Source organism: Camelus bactrianus, chromosome 12, assembly GCF_048773025.1.
Source record: "Camelus bactrianus isolate YW-2024 breed Bactrian camel chromosome 12, ASM4877302v1, whole genome shotgun sequence".
Taxonomy (NCBI): domain Eukaryota; kingdom Metazoa; phylum Chordata; class Mammalia; order Artiodactyla; family Camelidae; genus Camelus; species Camelus bactrianus.
In genome coordinates this window covers 32,809,934-32,828,574 of record NC_133550.1, presented here as the reverse complement: position 1 = coordinate 32,828,574, position 18,641 = coordinate 32,809,934, and the positions used below count along the sequence as shown (strand labels likewise).

General features: G+C 39.4%; 2 protein-coding genes across 2 annotated transcripts in view; one reads left to right on the top strand and one right to left on the bottom strand.

Annotated features, from left to right (window-relative positions):
• The window catches only part of LOC123612963 (putative tetratricopeptide repeat protein 41), a 67,504-nt gene extending 66,810 nt beyond the window's left edge, over nt 1–694 (bottom strand). Inside the window, 1 exon segment of the mRNA XM_074375166.1 lies at nt 600–694. The gene's annotated coding sequence lies outside the window, so the exon portion shown is untranslated.
• A 626-nt stretch (nt 695–1,320) lies between these two features.
• Nucleotides 1,321–17,510, top strand: HSP90B1 (heat shock protein 90 beta family member 1). Its single transcript, XM_010970442.3, has 18 exons — nt 1,321–1,488; nt 2,439–2,541; nt 3,151–3,292; nt 3,838–3,954; nt 4,975–5,306; nt 9,177–9,288; nt 9,500–9,619; nt 10,411–10,527; nt 12,061–12,198; nt 12,283–12,360; nt 12,484–12,549; nt 13,016–13,285; nt 13,568–13,813; nt 14,316–14,452; nt 16,030–16,108; nt 16,200–16,355; nt 16,613–16,735; nt 17,213–17,510. The coding sequence occupies exons 1-18, from the start codon at nt 1,440–1,442 to the stop codon at nt 17,240–17,242; spliced, it is 2,415 nt and encodes an 804-aa protein (XP_010968744.1). The 5' UTR covers nt 1,321–1,439; the 3' UTR covers nt 17,243–17,510.
• The last annotated feature ends 1,131 nt before the right edge of the window (nt 17,511–18,641 follow it).

Here is an 18,641-nt window from a genome sequence, read left to right as displayed (position 1 = left end):
CATTGAAAATATTTCCAAAGGTGCAAGCTTAGTATGAGGGACTTCCCTCACAGGAAAGACACCTGGTGTTGCACGTGTCTTTCTGTATTTCTATGAAGTTACAAAGCTGCACTCCCCCTCTCATTTGCAGCCCCACAGGTTTTGCTTTCAAATATCTGCAGGTGTATCCTCCTACACCCGTCAAATTGAGAAGTTTTTTTTCCCCCTGTGCTACACTGCTCTCCACCTGACGTACAGCAGGAACTCTGGGGCCACTGGGTCACAGCACAGCCTTTGAACTTCATGAAGGAGTCGCGGGTATTAAAGTTGCTCGTAATTTCCCTCGAAGAGAAGAGGGGGAAAGCCCCACTACCTTCCTCCGTAAACCGAATCAGGCCTGCAGACTCCGGCCGCGAAAAGCGCAGAGGCTGTAAGTGCTCCTGCTGGCCAAGTGACACAAGAGAAGCCAGATTCGGAAAGGCGCGTTCACGAACCGGAGGCGGGGCCCAGACTCAGAGGCCGACTCCCAGAACACAGAGCGGCCTCGGCCAAGGCGTGGCAGCTTTCTAGGTCCCCTTCTGAAGACTATGTACACTGGAGACACTGGAATAGCTACAAACCTCTACAGCAATGGGGACGAGACGAACATTCTAAACCACGCAGCGCAGAGTTGCCCCAGAGACAAGCTGGGAAAGTGCGGAAAGGCCAAACTACGCAGCTGACCAAGGACTACAATTCCCAGCACTCACTGCAGCGTTCCCCCTAATAAGTTGCATGCCGGGAACTGTAGTTCCTCACTACCTCCATCGAAAAGCTCTCTAGGGGATTTTGGACCTCTCATGTGTCTCTTTTCTGAGAAGCACTGCCAATAAAAAGTTGACTGCGAGAAGTCGCGCTGGAATCATCTAAAGTGACCTCACGCGTGGACAGGTAAGGCGAAGAACGCGTTGCCATGGCTACCGCTTGCCCTTGTGACGCAATAAATGCGTTCTAAGATCCGGAAGTGGTTCCACGCGACCTCTCCACAAGGAGGGATAAGTTCTGCGCTGACGTTCATTGGAAGGTTTCCCTTAGAGGCGACAGCATCCCAGGCAAAGGGGCGGTCCTGCGTGAGAGGGGACCGCGGAACCATTTGATTGGAGAAAACGGGCTAGGACTGGCCAATCGGAAGGAGCCACGCTTCGGGCATTGGGCACCGGACCTGGACAGCTCTGATTGGTGGGCTGCGGTCCCCCCAGCGAGTCCCCATTGGGTGCAGGAGGTGCGTGGTGCGGCACGATTGGTGGGTTCGTGTTTCCCGTCCCCCGCCCGCGAGAAGTGGGGGTGAAAAGCCGCCGGACCTGCTTGCGGGTAGTGGGCGGATCGCACGGCTTGAGGTGTGAGGATCTGAGCTCAGTGGTGGGAGGGTGGAGGCGGCTCCTGCGAACAGAAGGGACTTGAGACTCTCACCGCCGCGCGACATGAAGGCCCTGTGGGTGCTGGGCCTCTGCTGCGTTTTGCTGACCTTCGGTGAGTGATCCTAGAGGAGCGGACACCCTCCCTCCTCAAACGCGGCCTCTTCTCGAAGGTTCTGGGGACGTTGAGCCTGGGAGAGAGTAACGGCCTGCGCTGGGACGACAGGGTGATCATCGATTTTCCTCGAAAGAGGTTCAGGGGATTTCGATTACTCTATCGTTCCTCTGAAAAGAGGAAAGGAGAACGGAGTCGTTTAAATCCCTTACATATCTCCTAGTATCCGCTCCTACAGGTCTCAACCTCCTCCTCGGTCTCGCGGCCCCCGCATTGAGATACCGCTTCCGGAAAACTTTTGTCAGATGCGGCAACCTTTGGCCATCTCAGTTTGAGGACCCCCGCCCCCAGGCTTCCGATTCCTAGCCAACGCGAGTTTCATTTCTTAGGTGCCGGGCTGTGCAGCATGGGGCCCTGGGGCAGAGGGCCAGGGGTGTCAGCGTGTTCGACTCACTTTTTACTCGAGCTTCTTAACGTCTTCAAATCTCTTAACGTCTCTTCCCTTTCTCAGGCCCCTGGGCCCAATTTCAGTTCCTCTCTCTAGAGGTTGCACGAATCCTATTTGTATTCTGACCTGTGATATTGAAGGCCTCAGTTTTGGCATGGTCAGTTTGGAGGCCTGCGCGCAGCACGTGTGAATATAAAAGGGGCCTGGTTATCAAATCTGAACAGTTTTTGAAGGATCCCAGCGCCATCCCCTTAGAAGTGATGGCTGCCTCGGTATTTCAGAATCTATTGGGGGACTTAAGTATCTGAACTTAGATAAGAAATATGCTGACATGGGTTTACATGGATATTTAAACCAGTGGGTGCTTTCTTCTTTCCCCACCTCTCATATTTACCGACTGAATTTTGCAACCCCTACCCTTGACCTCTTTGATCATGTTTCTTCTGAGAAGTACATGAAGCAACGATGTTTAAGAGTTTTCTGACGTTAAACCTTCCTTCAGGGTCAGTCCGAGCTGAGGATGAAGTCGATGTGGATGGTACAGTGGAAGAAGATTTGGGTAAAAGTAGAGAAGGCTCCAGGACAGATGATGAAGTAGTACAGAGGTTTGTGTTCTTCTGAAACTACACACATAAGCCCTTGGGAACCCTGGAATACTGTAGCTTCTTTTGTATCTCTTCTTCAGAGGTGCAGATGATGTTTAAGCCTCCAAATTGAAATATGTAAAAAACAGAGAAAACATTAGGTGTAACAAGTGTGTGCACACATAGATCTCCTAATTTGCTTGTAAGAATGGCTGGTCAAAATGGAATGAATTCCTTTGAAAACTGTTTTTATAACTAGATTTTTGTCAGTTGAGCAGTGTTTTCATTCGGCCTCTTAGGACATTAAATTTTGGAGACTTGTGGAAGCCAGAGTTTACCAGGCAGAGGGACAGCCCCATGTGAGGGAACAGAAGGGTGACTTTGGTTTTTTAGTAAGGGGAGATTGGGTTCATTTTTCTGACAATTTTAAGCACAGAGTATTTCCAGCTTGGTGTTAAAGGTAACCTACTACTGTGGTAAAATAATAATGAGATGGTAGAGTAGTAATATTTTATTAAGGTTTCCATTTTACCCATTAACCCTTAAGAAACCACGGTGGTCTCATCACAGATTTGTATTTTTGGAGGGAACTAAGCAATGCATATTAGTTTATCAAATTTATTTCCTTAGAGAGGAAGAAGCTATTCAGTTGGATGGATTAAATGCATCCCAAATAAGAGAACTTAGAGAGAAATCAGAAAAGTTTGCCTTCCAAGCTGAAGTTAACAGAATGATGAAACTTATCATCAATTCATTGTATAAAAACAAAGAGGTAAGCAACATGATTATCATACTGTTATTTTGCTTCTGTATGCTAGCATACTTGTTTACTTTCATAGTAAATGTGCTTAGACAGTAATTCCAGGCAAGTAGTTGGTGAAGTTTAAAAACTCATTATGTGCAAGAATGGCTACTAGATACCTATGTGTGTGTGCTTTGGTGGGGGTGGAGGATGATATTTCCCCTATTTTCTTTTTCCCTTTACCCTCTAATTATGTTAATGGCCTGCAAATAGTTGTGAGTCTCAAAGGCAGTCACAAACTAAGGCTCACATATTGCAAACATATACATCACTAGGAGGAAAATAGAACATTACTGCTCTTACCAGTGCAGGTGTCCCTTATAGTTGCTTTGTGTAAAGAGCCGTACCTCCTTTTACCAAGAGAGTAAAGCCACCTCTGTACCATAAGAAGTCTAGTTCTTAAAGAGTGCTTTTTCAGAGTACAGAGGATAAATAAAGTAAGTTAGACATTAAATTTTATGTCTCATATATCTTGAGGTTAATCTAAGTGTGTGTTAAATCTGGCTTCCATTTAGATTTTCCTGAGAGAACTGATTTCAAATGCTTCTGACGCTTTAGATAAGATAAGGCTGATATCACTGACTGATGAAAATGCTCTTGCTGGAAATGAGGAATTAACAGTCAAAATTAAGGTAAGCTTAGAACAATTTTCTTTTAAAGTAGAAATAATCCTTAGAAATAGAGAATCCATATCAGTCAAGATAGGCTAGGTTATGAGGCAGTAACAATTAATTCCCAAGTGTTACGGACTTAAATCAGTGGTCAGCAGAGTATGGCCTGGGGTCAAATCCAACCTGCTGCCTGATTTTATAAATAAAGTTTTATTGGAACATAGCCATGCCTGTTTGTGTATTATCTGTGACAGATTTTGAGAGAGACCGTATGGCCTGTAAAGCCTAAAATACTCTCTGGCCCTTTTCCATAAAAAGTTTGCCAACCCCTGGCTTAAATCATTAATCACAGGCTGCCTGTGGCCTTTGGTTTGCATCATCCTCACTCTAGGACACAGGCTGATTGAGCAGCCGCCATCTGGAGTGTAGCTGGTTGCCATGGTGCAGAGAAAGCTTGGAGGGTCTCACATCAATTAAAGGCTCCAGCCTGAAAGCCACACTCCTGACTCCTTCTTGCAACTAGTGACATGGCCTTATCCAACCGTAAGTGGAGGAAGTATGTGCCTTCTGTATTTCTGGAAGGCAGAGGGCGGGGAGTATTTAGTGAATGAACATTGATCACAGATTCCAAAGACAGAAGTCATTCAAGTTTTGAACCCTTTTATTTTCAATCAAAGATACAGGCAAAACATAAAATTTTATTTTTCTTTAATTTTTTTTTGTAAATAACTTGTTTTGTTTCGGTCTGTCTCTGCTCTTCAACTTTTAGACCAGTATCTGTCCTCTTTATGTTGATACTTGATCAAATACACTGAACTTAAAAATTATTCTCTATAAAGAAAGATGCTTGTACTTTAGATGTGCACTTTCTGAAAAGGCCATAACATACTGTATGGAGGAAAATAACTCAGTTTTGTTTTCTGTATTGGAATTGATGTGACCCAAAGCTTAGTAGTTTCTCAACCAGTATTTATTTTTTCGTATTTACTTTACATACCATGAGTATTAAGCATAACTATCTTGTTCTTATCTTGGTTTTAGTGTGACAAGGAGAAGAACCTGCTCCATGTCACAGACACTGGTGTAGGAATGACCCGGGAAGAGTTGGTTAAGAACCTTGGTACCATAGCCAAATCTGGGACAAGCGAGTTTTTAAACAAAATGACTGAGGCACAAGAAGATGGCCAGTCAACTTCGGAATTGATCGGCCAGTTTGGTGTCGGTTTCTATTCTGCCTTCCTTGTAGCAGATAAGGTTATTGTCACATCGAAACACAACAACGACACCCAGCACATCTGGGAGTCCGACTCCAATGAATTTTCTGTAATTGCTGACCCCAGAGGAAACACTCTAGGACGGGGAACGACAATTACGTGAGTATTACTTATTCCTAATCAGAATGATTCCTAATGAAAATTAATAGTTGTAGTGAGAATCTTGACTCTCCAGTTCTGATTCTGAGCGAACTGCTTATCCTGGGCCTTAATTTCTTTGCCTGTAAAATGAGGAAATTGAACAGTTCTCATTACCTGAAGAAATATTCAGAGGACCAGACCCAGAATTATGATGACTGCTATCCAGGGAGGGCGTAAAGTAGGAAGGGTTGGCTCTTCCAGGGAGAGGGCAAATTGAAGGCCTCACAGAGAGGTTGCTTGGTCCAGGTTTTCCAGGTAAGCAAGACTTAGAAACGTAGTGTCAGTCTGTGAAGTATCATGGATAAAGGCATGGAGGCACAGCATGTTTACAGGGTGAAAGGAATTCCTTTCAGATGGTGGCAGTTACTGCCAGAATTTTTAATTAACTTTTCTAAGATTTTCTGAAGGTGGTGTGGAGCATGGCAGGACTGGATAAGAAGAGACTCTGGGTAACTGTTGAATAGAATCAAGATAGTAACCAGAGTTGGGGGCAGCTTGGAGAGATCAGGTACAGATAAAAGGACTCAAAGTTATGAAAGTTCTTTGGAAGAAAATGTCTTATTGAAGGATAGTTATAAGTTACTGAATTTGAAATGGAATTTGTTTTAAGCCAGTAACTTGTTGGTGTAGATAGGTGGATCTTCGGCCCAGTATCTCCTGGTGCTTATAGCACCGTGAAGTGTGAAGTGGACAGGGCGACAGGGCGGCTTTCTGCCTCTCCACGGCCACCCCCACCCCCCCCCATCTTAGAGATGAGGAAATTCTAATTTAGAAGTCAGTTTCCCAGTTCTGCCAAGTGAAAATGTGCCTACAGCCTCAATATTTTTCTTAATTTTGTTTAAAATTTTCTCAACATTAAGGATTTTTAAATATTCAAGTAGAAAACAAGCATATATATCATTTTGACCAATTTTCATCTCAGAAGACATTTCTTGTCTACATTGTCACAGATGTTCCTTTAATGAAAACTAATTAGATAACTGCATTTTAGTACTTTCACTAATTTACTGTTCCAAATTTACCTTTCTCTACCTTTGTTGTTAACATTCACATCTCCTGACCTCTTTAGCAGGCATCGGTAATAGTTATACCCTAGTGCCCTCTGTGTTAGGTGGTAGAATACAGGTAAATCACACCTTAACTAAAAAGAGAGAGAAAACAATGTCCCAGGAGGTGCTGATGTCTTAGGTTGCTAAGAGACAGGTGAGGTATCTAGATGTAAGCTCCATGAGAGCAGACACTTTGTTGACTACTCCATTCCTGTAGCCTAACGCTTGACTGGCAGATGTTTGTGTGAATGAATAAGGGTCATCAGGATGGTTTAATGCAGTAGCGTGGATCCCTCAATGAAACCGTACAACAGGTTCTCCTTTCTTTGGGCAAAATTGCATTTTTTCTCCAACCCCTTTTTGGCCACCATTCACTCACCAGATAGTCATTTGCGTGCCTCTTACCTGCTAGGGTTTAGGCAGTGGAGAATAAGACAGGTGCTGTCCCTGCTTTCACATGGCTCATTCTACTAAGGAAGAAAAACATGAAATAATTGCAGAGTGGCAAATGCCAGAAAGAAAGCTAGGGGCCACTTCCCTTGTTAGGTCTTTCTGAAATGGTGATAAGTTAGGTTCAGATATTCTAGGCAGCCAGCATGGCATGTTGGAAGTTCCAGAGGCAAGAGGCCCATTTGAGAAACTGCAAGTCTGGAGTGGCTAAAGGGAAAAGCAGTGGGAAGGCAAGGAAATGACACGGTCCAGATCTTGCCCTACATACATAAGACTTCATCTTATATTTGTCCAATAAAGTAGAAGCCATCAGGCAATTTAGTTTCCTACCTGCTTCTTCTATTTGTACTCCTAAATTAGCCACCACTGTACCCATCTGAGAGATTTTTGTGAGGATTAAGTGAGATGATGAAATTAGCATCCTGTAAATGCTATGTGATAAAATTGCTTCTGTTCCTCCTAATACCATGAGGGAGTGTTCACAATTCTCTCTACAGCTAGTCTCTGTTTCTCATCTGTTGTCTTTCATGCTGTCTCCTCAGAGACTAAGCATAAATTAATTCCTACCGCATCTTTTAAAGTCAGCCTTTCCCGAGTACCTTCCTCTTTCCCATCGAAGTGTAATGTGTTGGAGTCAGTCTGGGAGGAGAGGCAGGTATGCCATGCCTGTTTCTAAGCTGTCAGGCACACACTCATTTTCTCTCCCCTCTACAGTTGAGCCTCTCAAAAAAGCACACTTGCCTTTGCTGTTACTTCACCTTCTGTTCACACCTTAGCCCACTGTATTTTGACTTTATCTACCACCTTTCCATGAAATAAGTTACCAGTAATCCTAGTTGCTAAATCCAGTGGATTCAGATTTATTTTAATTGGCATTGCTCCCAGCAATAGATTCTCCTTTTTTCATAGTTTTCCTTTTGTGTTTTCTACAGTTTGCTTTCTACTGCTCACTCCTTAAAACAATCCACTCAGTACCTAGCTTCTGTGACCCTGCATATCTTTTTTTAATTTTCTTTGCCTATTTCTTAAATATTGATGTTTTCTTTCTTCAGAAGTTGAGTTTCAGCCCTTTCTCTTTATCATGTGTTCCTTGTACAGTCTTAACCATGGTCATGGATTCAGGTTCCAGCTCCTCCTCAGGGTTCTCTAATCTATATTCTTAGTCTAGACCAGGAGTCAGCACACTTTTTCTTAAAGGGCCAGCTAGTAAATGGTTTAAGCTTGTAGATCTGTCAGATGTCACAACTCCTAATCTACCTTGAAAGCAGCTGTAAACAATATATGATGAGGTTGTATCCCAATAAAATTTCTTATGGGTGCTAGCCAGAGTTTGCCAACCCCTGGTCTAGATCTCTGCTGGGCTCTGTGCTCATGTGTCTAATTGCCTCTTAAACACCTCTAAGATGTCTAACCATCAGCTTCAATTTGCATCCAAAACTGATACAACTCTCCACCAAATCCACCAACCCTGGACCACTAATATGTATGCACCAAGACCAGCGATTTAGTCACCTCAGTAGGCTGTGTCATCATGTACTATCTACTCGTTGGCAAGTGCTGTTGAACTATAAGCTTTTTGAGGCAGGGAGGGAACCATGGATACAACATTCCCCATATTTACTGGGAGCAAAAACATCAAGATATGGGCTATGTTGTGATTTTGGTATTGTAGTTATCTAAGCCAGTGCTGTCCAGGAGAACTCACTCTGGTAGAAATGTCCTACTGCTGCTCTGTCCAGTCTGGCAGCCACTAGCCACATGTGACTGTCGACTTGGAATGTGACAGTGCAACCAAAGAACTGACTTTGACTTTTATCTGAAGTCACAAGTGACTAGTGACTGCTGTTTTGGATAATGTGGATATAAACAATAGTTCAGATTAATTTTCTATCTATTTTTAAGGTACTTTTTTTTAGGGGTTTGCTGTCTACAATAATCATTTGATTTCTAGAGTAGGTATCAGAGTACATATGATTCCACTTTTCTCCACAATATTTTAGTGATTTCCCATCTTGAGCTATCTTAAGATTTCAATTCTTCAAATGAAAAAAAAAACCCAACACATTCAGATTGTTGGGAACATTTTCATTTTCTACTTGGAACTAAAGTTACTTTCCCCTTGAAGTGCAAGGAAGATTCTTCCTTTCACCATACTCATATTTGGTATATTTAGCTCACAAACCTTTACTGGTAATGAGTTCTTCATATGAAAAATGGGGACATTGTGGGTTATATACAGAACTGCTATTAGTGTCATGTAGGTATTTAGACAAATTTACAATCAGATCTTTTAAACCATGTCTCTCTAAACGTCTTATTTTCCTTACAGCCTTGTTTTAAAAGAAGAAGCATCTGATTACCTTGAATTGGATACAATTAAAAATCTCGTGAAAAAATATTCACAGTTCATAAACTTTCCTATTTATGTATGGAGCAGCAAGGTAAAACTATATGAATAAAATAAATATTACTTTGGCATATATTTAAGTACTTAACACTCAAAGAATCAAGGTTAAATGTGGTTCTTTCAGTACAGGATACTCTCAGGGTTTTCTTACTGAGGACCAACTTTTTGAGCTGTAATTTTGTTTCATATTCTGTAGATGAAATCAGCATTATTAAATGAATTTAACCATAATTCTACTTTAATAGACTGAAACTGTTGAGGAACCCATGGAAGAAGAAGAAGCAGCAAAGGAAGAAAAAGAAGAATCAGATGATGAAGCTGCAGTAGAAGAAGAAGAAGAAGAAAAGAAACCGAAAACTAAAAAAGTAAGTCTGGTTCATTTTCCTACTTAAAATATTATTTAGGATTTGTTAGAGAAAACAGAAAACCCAAGTATGCATCGAGTTTTCGAGGTAAGCTTCAGTCCATAGCGGTCTTTTTTTAAGTAGTGAGTCCGTAGGCCCAACTTTTTAAAACGAAGGACTCTGTGCGTGTGTGTGTGTGTTTTCTCTCTAAAGTTTTAAGTAGCAAATGCAGGTCGTTTTTATGAACAGTTTTCTGACTTCTATATATTACCCAGGACTGGTAGCTTATGATATGTTTTGAATTTTAAAATCTTAAAAAGCTTTTTTGCATTTTCTTTTGTCATATAAGTATTAATATAAAATTAGTTCTCTGGCCTGCTCAGGTAGCAGAGAAGATAGAAGGAATGGTGGTGGGTTTTGAGGATTATTTATTATAAGATGTTGGATTTCTGTAAGTCATGAAATAGGAATATATAATATGTGTATCCTTCTAACATCAGCAGGTATTTTCAAGAAATAACATTTTAGCTAGTTAAAAAATAACTTGAAAAAACCTTAATTGGATTTTTATCCATTATAATGATGACCATTTGCCTTTATTGTATTAAATATCAGTCTTAAGTGTTGCGAGAGATACTATTTTGAAAATTTTTGATCCAATTGGCAGGAATCATACTATAATAGAAGTTCCGTTTGGCACTTCATATATTAATTTATTTTGAAATATTCTAAAGCTATGGTTACCACTAGTATAAGTATTGATACCACCAGTATAACTGCTAGGAAAGACTAAATAAATACTGTAACTTCAGGTTGAAAAAACTGTCTGGGACTGGGAACTTATGAATGATATCAAACCAATATGGCAGAGACCATCAAAAGAAGTAGAAGATGATGAATACAAAGCTTTCTACAAATCATTTTCAAAGGTAAATATTACTTTAGAATAATATGACCATGAAACATTATTAAGTCAAATATGTTTTAAAAGTTTTATAACTATTTCAACACAACTGGTTTTCTTTTTAACCCTGTATATTTTATAGTATGGATAAAAAAATTTTGTTCTGAGAAGGAATCTGTAGGCTTCACCAGATCGCATAGGGGTCTGTGCTACAAAAAAAGATTAAGAATTACCTACATAGGTAGATGCTTGATTTCCACTACAGGACCTGTAGGACATAAAGTTATTATTATGAATGATGATTATTCTTTATTATAATAGCCAGGTTATTGAGTGGCTTTTAACATAAACTTAAAGAGCTTGTTTACAACATCAAACGTCTATTTTGAGGTCATATGCTTAGGAATAATTACTTAATCTGTTTCCTTGCCTGGTTTTTTTTCCTTCTTTTACTGCTCTCTTGTAACTCTTAGGATCCAAAACTAGCATTGACTAAATTGTTTGAAGTTAATATTTTCCCAAACAGCATTTTGTACAAAGTAGAACAGTTTAATGGACATAGCATGGCTAAATGAAACTTAATATTCTTTGATTGTATGTTCTTTACTCTTTATTCCATATGTTGATTTGTTACTTAACCACTTTTATTTTCCTTACATGAACATCCAGCCATCTTTTAAGCTTTACCTCTAAAAACTTTCCCTTAGTTCTGTCTCTACTTTTATACATATGAACTCTGAAGTCCTAATGTATATAAAAGGTACTTTCATCTAGGGCAGCTATATTAGAAATATAGTGAGAACAATGTATAATTTTAAGTCTTTTTGAAGCCACATTTTTTTTTAAAGTTCAAACAGGTGAAGGTTAGCTTTTAATAATGTTTTATTTAACCCAGCATACCCAATAGTATTGTTTCCACATGTAACCAGTATAAAAAATTAATAGAGTTGTTTTCTTTTTGTTTTTATTATTTGGTTGGGTGTTTGTTTTTGTACTGTGTCTTCAGAGTCTGGTGTGTATTTTACATTCACAAGCACATTTCAGGTGGACTAGCTACATCTCACGTGCTCAGGAGCCACATGTGGATACAGTAATGGCTATTGCAGAAATTTCTGTTCTTATGCTTTGTAGCTGTTTACTTAACATACCTCTTTTTATCAGCTGCTGCAGTCCAAATTTCATGGAAGAAGTCTGTTCCTGAGTACTTTTTCGGTTGAACAATACACTCGGGGGGTGTTGTATATTATTTTGTCATTTGGACAGGATGGTGGTTTTTCTGTCTTGCTCTCTCACATGTGTGGAACCTAGAATCATCCATTCTTCCTCAAGTTTAGGAAGTAGAATAATATTATTGACAGTCATCATCAAAACAACCATGGTCAGTCAGTTAGAACAGTCAGAAGTGCAACCAGTCATTCTACCCCACTCCCCCTTTTTGGTAAGGCAGCTCTTTTGTTAGTTAAATGTTAAACTGAATGTGTACCAAGGGATAAATTGCTTAGCCTTTGCATTGCCTTCCTCCTGTGTCTTGTTAATGACTAAGATAACAACTTTCTAGGAAAGTGATGACCCCATGGCATATATCCACTTTACTGCTGAAGGAGAAGTTACCTTCAAATCAATTTTATTCGTACCTACATCAGCTCCACGTGGTCTGTTTGATGAATATGGATCCAAGAAGAGCGATTACATTAAGGTGAGTTTTTAAATAATATAAATTGAGTTTAAAATTTGAAAGTAAAATTTCTAGAAAGTAACCTTTTCTTTTTTGGTCTCCTAGCTATATGTGCGCCGAGTGTTCATCACAGACGACTTCCATGATATGATGCCCAAGTACCTTAATTTTGTCAAGGGTGTTGTAAGTATCTGGAGATTATTGGTTGGGGGGCGGTCTGGAAGGGATCTTTTGATTTATTTGATTGGTTAGTTTTGTTTTTCCCTAGTTTCTATTGCTCACTGAACTGTCTTTTGCCATCTGAAGGTGGACTCAGATGATCTCCCCTTGAATGTTTCCCGTGAGACTCTTCAGCAACATAAACTGCTTAAGGTGAGTCTGGGAAGAGACTGGCCACTTTGCTTTTTGATTGGGCTTCAGAGGACAGGCTGCATTAGTGGAGTCACCAGGTTTTGAGACTAGTCCTTGGCTCTTCTAATGAAGAACTTAATTTTACTCTGGAATGATCAAATCCTTAGAATCTGATTCTTTTTACAACATTTTATAATAAAAATTTTTGAACATACAGAAAAGTTGAAAGAATTTGTGTGGTGAAAACCCATATACCCACTACCTGGTCTAAAGTTAGAAGATAAACATTAAAGCAATCTTGTGACTGTTTCCACTGACAACTTAAGTTTCTGCTCAGTCTCATACAGGAATGCTCACTGTTCCTACCCCTTAGTAAATGCCAACGTCGTCGTATCTTTCACTACTGCTCCCCTGCTACCTTACATATTGTAGGTTCTCAAAAGTTTGAGATAAAGTTCTCTAATCAGTTATTCTTTAATTTTGTTAGGTGATTAGAAAGAAGCTTGTCCGTAAAACTCTGGACATGATCAAGAAGATTGCTGATGAGAAATACAATGATACTTTTTGGAAAGAATTTGGTACAAACATCAAGCTTGGTGTGATTGAAGACCACTCAAATCGGACACGTCTTGCTAAACTTCTCAGATTCCAGTCTTCTCATCATCCAAGTGATATTACTAGTCTAGACCAATACGTGGAAAGAATGAAGGAGAAGCAGGACAAAATCTACTTCATGGCTGGGTCCAGCAGAAAAGAGGTGAGGTGAACTTGACCTAGTTCTGGTATGCAGCTGGGGATTTATAGCCAGCTCTTGAGGGAAAAAAAGGAAAACTTAATTGTAATTATAAGCTGAAGTAGTTGAGGCCTAGTCAGTCACTGGCAGGAAAAAAGTCATTTGTATTCTCTGCACCTCTTAATTCTCCACTTGTAAGATGGGGTTGCTAGTGTACACACACACCCCCACACCCACACCCCTACTAGGAAGAACAGGTATACCAAGGCCGGCTTGGAAATTTTTGTACTTCTCTTAATTTTATAGGCTGAATCTTCTCCATTTGTTGAGCGACTTCTGAAAAAGGGCTATGAAGTGATCTATCTCACAGAACCTGTGGACGAATACTGCATTCAGGCTCTTCCTGAGTTTGATGGGAAGAGGTTCCAGAATGTTGCCAAGGAAGGAGTGAAGTTTGATGAAAGTGAGAAAAGTAAGGAGAGTCGTGAAGCAATTGAGAAAGAATTTGAGCCTCTGCTCAGTTGGATGAAAGATAAAGCCCTCAAGGACAAGGTACTCCAGAAATTAGAAGTAGTGAACATTTTAGCAGCTACATTTTAAAAAATTGTTTGTCAGCAAATTAAGCTTTACAACTGGTTACTTTTGTAACCATTAAAAGTTGTACAGAATAACACTTAATGTTGTGGTTAAATTATTGGGAGGACAAACTTCAAGTTTACGAACTACAATGAATTAAAAGGATAGTAGCGATTATTCTGTAGGTGGGTATTATTTTTGAAAGTTTTCTTTGACTTAATATTGCTTTTGTAATAGTTTAAATTTTTACAGGTTAAATTCAAGTTTTATGTTTTTAAAAGTTGATGTTTATTTTTTTCTGACTGAAAAAATCAGATTATTAAATGACAGTTTCCTAGAAATCTGAATGAGAGGTACTTTTATGATCTGCCTGTTTATGCTCTTAAGTGAGGAGTCTTTAAGGAGTTGACGTGCAATTACTTACTGGCCTTAACTATTGATATTTATATATACCTAACTTTTGCTTTCTTATTCTAAGATTGAAAAGGCTGTGGTATCTCAGCGCCTGACAGAGTCTCCTTGTGCTCTTGTCGCCAGCCAGTACGGGTGGTCTGGCAACATGGAGAGAATCATGAAAGCTCAAGCATACCAAACGGGCAAGGACATCTCTACAAAGTAAGCACCCTGGCGAAAGTCCCTGCCAGCATGGTAGCTCTTGTCCAGCCTCCTTTACATAATGCCAGCTTCTGTACAAAGAACTGATGCGGTTCAAGTGTCTACCACTGCCTACTACTGTTTACAAAGGGATTCCTCCTACGTTAGATTGCTAAAGAAAAGGTCTTGGACTTGGGATTTATTTTATAGTAGTTTATATACAGATGGAAATTTTCTTAATCTGTTACACATATTGTCTTTAAGTATTAGATTGTATGCTTGCCTTGGTATCTGGACTTCTTTTACATTTTTAGATAATGGTTACAGATGAAGGTAATGACAATTATATTTCTCAAATGAGTTAAATACTTTTTAACTACCTCTCCCAACGCCAACCTGTATGCTCCATGAAGTAAAGGGTAAAGGATGCTCAAGTTAACAAGTATTTGAACTTGAGGGCTAAGTACTAGAGGTACACTAGGTCTTCAGTACCCTTTATTTAAAAAATAAATATATATATATTTCAAGTTTATATTTTAATATAACAGCAATGGCTTTGAAAATGACTTCTTTGTTGCTTTTATTCTCTTCTACCTGGAATATCTCCGTACAGCTACCTAATCATCATACTTTTTTTTCCCCCAGGCCTAGCTTAAGAGTTCTTCTCATAATTGTAGTTTCTATCACCACAATCCCAAAACTCCATTTAAAAATACATCTGTAATATACTTCATAATGAACATGACTCATCAGTGTGTAATATTTATAAAATAAAATGCTGAAATGCTGTCTTACATGTCTTGTCCCCTGACTAGATGATAATGTCAGGTGGAAAACGGGTTTCTGCTTATATCCCACTGTGACACTATAGTGGCCATTTAAGTAATGTCCATATATTTCAGTCATTTATTAATAGAAAGTTACCTTCTAAACATCTGAGCACCTACTGTGTGTGTATACTGGTGCTCTAAAGTAGACGTCGCTGCTGTCCTTTGTGACATTCAGACTAGTCAGGATGGTCATAATCCTCTAAGCCCTGCATGTATAGCAGGTCTATCAAGATAATAGGGAGAGCTGGTCCTCCTCTCTGTCCTTGGCATGTAGCTGTAGGAGGGAGAACAGTCACAACTGACGGTAGAATGCTAAAGATGAGGAAGGTATACTCAGAATGCATTGGGAACTGAGCTCAGAGGAAAGAAGCAATTTTTCTCAGAACCATATAGGTTAAGGCAGCACAAAGAAGGTGTGATTTGAGCAGCACCCAGAGGCTGCCTAGAAGTTGCAGAACTATGGGAGACACAGCTGCAGTTAAGATAGTGAACACATTTAGAGGGATAAACAAGACATTAACTCAGTTCATCCACTCAACAAAGGCCCTGGGATTCATTAGTAAATAAAAGATTTCTCTTTATTATCCTCTTTCATCTAACCATGCACATTTCCCTTTAAAAGCGAAAGCCTGATGTAACAATATATAATCATGTCTTAATTTTTCGAAGAATTGTTCTCTGTAATTATGAAAGTTAGTAACAATATGGGAAATGTATGGACCTTAAAATTTGGTATATTTGTTAATGTTCATTTTTACTTCTTAACAGTTATTATGCCAGCCAGAAGAAAACATTTGAAATTAACCCCAGACATCCACTGATCAGAGACATGCTTCGACGAGTTAAGGTGAGCACTGTCACAGCCATACTCCTTTGTCTTTTAATTTGAACACTTTGGACCCTTTAATATTAATCAAGTGTGACATCTTCCATTTCAGGAAGATGAAGATGATAAAACAGTTTCGGATCTTGCTGTAGTTTTGTTTGAAACAGCAACACTGCGGTCAGGATACCTTTTACCAGACACTAAAGCGTATGGAGATAGAATAGAAAGAATGCTTCGTCTCAGCTTAAACATTGATCCTGATGCAAAGGTTTGAAATAATTTATTGAATGTTTGAATCCCCAGCGTCACACACTATGCTAGAAATTGAGAAATTCCCTTTTACTTCCTTTTTTTCGGTCTGTCTCCCTTTGTTAGCTTGACTGCTAACTCTAATTAGAGGATTTACTCTGCAGCTCTGGATAAACAGGAGTGAAGTTAAATACGATCTTACACATTTAAGTGAGCAAAGTGAAAATAGATCCAAAGCATCTGATGCGTTAATGGGCTCGTAAATGTTGCCCTTAGGTGGAAGAAGAACCCGAAGAAGAACCTGAAGAAACAGCAGAGGACACCACAGAAGACACAGAGCAAGATGATGAGGAAGAAGTGGATGCAGGAATGGATGAAGAAGAACGAGAAACAGCAGAGGTAGAGCAAACCACCAATGGGACTTGCATTTTTAGTTCCTGCAAATTTAAGACTGTTACTGAAGTCAGATTTACAGAAATCTGCCAAGAGATAGGCATATGATATCAAATTCAAAAGCTGGAGCAAATCACTTTTTTCTTTAAATTGTGTTTTATTCCTAGTTTAGCCATCCATTCTTGAGATGCTTTTAAACAGATGTTCCTTAGCTCATGGTGCTTCCATGTTCTTTGTGCTTCTGCCCTAACTATAAGTACGTTAGAGGATATTTTAAGTTTTTGATTGTTTGTGTTCAGGCACTACTGGTCTTGGTGGGTTCTAAGTTATTTTGCAGATTAGCAAAGTGAGGTTCTAGCCTACAGCTCAAGTAATGGAACCGGGCTGAGCCCATTTCAGTTGTTTTTTCCGTACATGAACCTTCTGTGAGCTAAGGTTTACTGTGCTAGTTTTTAATGTCTTCTGATTTTTCTGTTTTCACAGAAATCTACAGCTGAAAAAGATGAACTGTAAATTATACTGTCACCATTTGGATCCCGTGTGGAGAAGGAATGTGAAATTTAAGTCATTTCTTTTGGGAGAGACTTGTTTTGGATGCTCCCTGCCAGCCCCCTTCTCCCCTGCACTGTAAAACGTTGGGATTGTGGGTCACAGGAAGACGTGGGTTTTTTTAGTTGAATTTTTTTTAACATTCCTCATGAATGTAAATTTGTACTATTTAACTGACTATTCTTGGTGTAAAATCTTGTCATGTGTATAAAAATAAAAAAGATCCCAAATACTCAGTGTCTTGCCTATCTTCATTATTCATTTTAGAACTACCTGATAATTTTTTTCTTCCAGTTTTGTTGTAATAATTGACCTTCAGCACTGTTCAAGGTGTAAAGCATAATGACTTGACTTGCATACATCATGAAATGATTACCACAATAAGTAGTGAACATCTGCCATCTCATATAGACATAAAATAAAAGAAAATATATATATGTATGTTTTTTTAAATCATGTGTCTTGGATATTCCTCCTTACAAAAGAAATTCATACTTAAAAATGGTTTGTTTTTGTTTTTTAGTTATTTTTAAAAATCACCCATAGAAGGAAGAGATACTCTTCCTTACATGAGAATTTCAAATAGTACCTGTAGATGCTTCCCCTTCTAGGAGGTGGAACTTAATCCTCCTTTCCTTTTTGAATGTAGGCTGGATTTGATGACTGTCTAGAAGGGGAAAACAGTGGCTATAGCAGAGAAATCTGGCAGATGCTACCTTAATAACCAAGTGATCAAGGTTAGTATTACCAGTGATGTTACGTACCCCCTGATGTGATGAGGAGGGTACTTCACCCTGGTGTTCTTTTTAAAAAACTCATAACCTCAACCTAGAGTATGTGAAGAGTACTCTTCAAGTTTTTCAAGGTCAAAACCAAAGAGAGTCCCAGACTGGAGGAGACTGGAGACACAGCAACTAATTGCAATGCTGGTAACCTGGGTTAAAGCTTGTGAAATCCATTCTGAGGTATAGCTCACTGGTTTCTTAGCTCTGGCATATGTAATATGGTCAAGTAAGATGACAGCGTTTATGGGATCAGGGATACAGGAATTCTGCTGACTTTGCAGTTTCCCTGTAAGTCTAAATTTATTGCAAAATCAAAAGGCTATCTTAAAAGTCAGCTATAATCCTACCACAGATAAAACTATAGATACTGAGTGAGGATCCTCATTGAGCTGTTGTTTACTTTGTTTTGAAATGTGTTATTTATGGGAGAAACAGTTTCTCTAATTTCACTAATAGCCATCTGAAATGGGGTTTCTGCGTTTTTTTTTAAATGGCTAGGGAGAGAAAATCTTAGTTGCATATTCAAAGGTCATGGTATGTAATAAAGTTCTATGGAACCTAATTTTAAGTACTATAGA

What these genes read in the sequence shown, in the direction of transcription:
- HSP90B1 (XM_010970442.3), top strand. Translation starts at nt 1,440, where the DNA reads ATGAAGGCCCTGTGGGTGCTGGGCCTCTGCTGCGTTTTGCTGACCTTC. An exon ending in TTAATTTTGTCAAGGGTGTT is followed by an intron (nt 12,361 to 12,483) that starts GTAAGTATCTGG and finishes TGCCATCTGAAG; the next exon opens with GTGGACTCAGATGATCTCCC. An exon ending in ACATGCTTCGACGAGTTAAG is followed by an intron (nt 16,109 to 16,199) that starts GTGAGCACTGTC and finishes CTTCCATTTCAG; the next exon opens with GAAGATGAAGATGATAAAAC.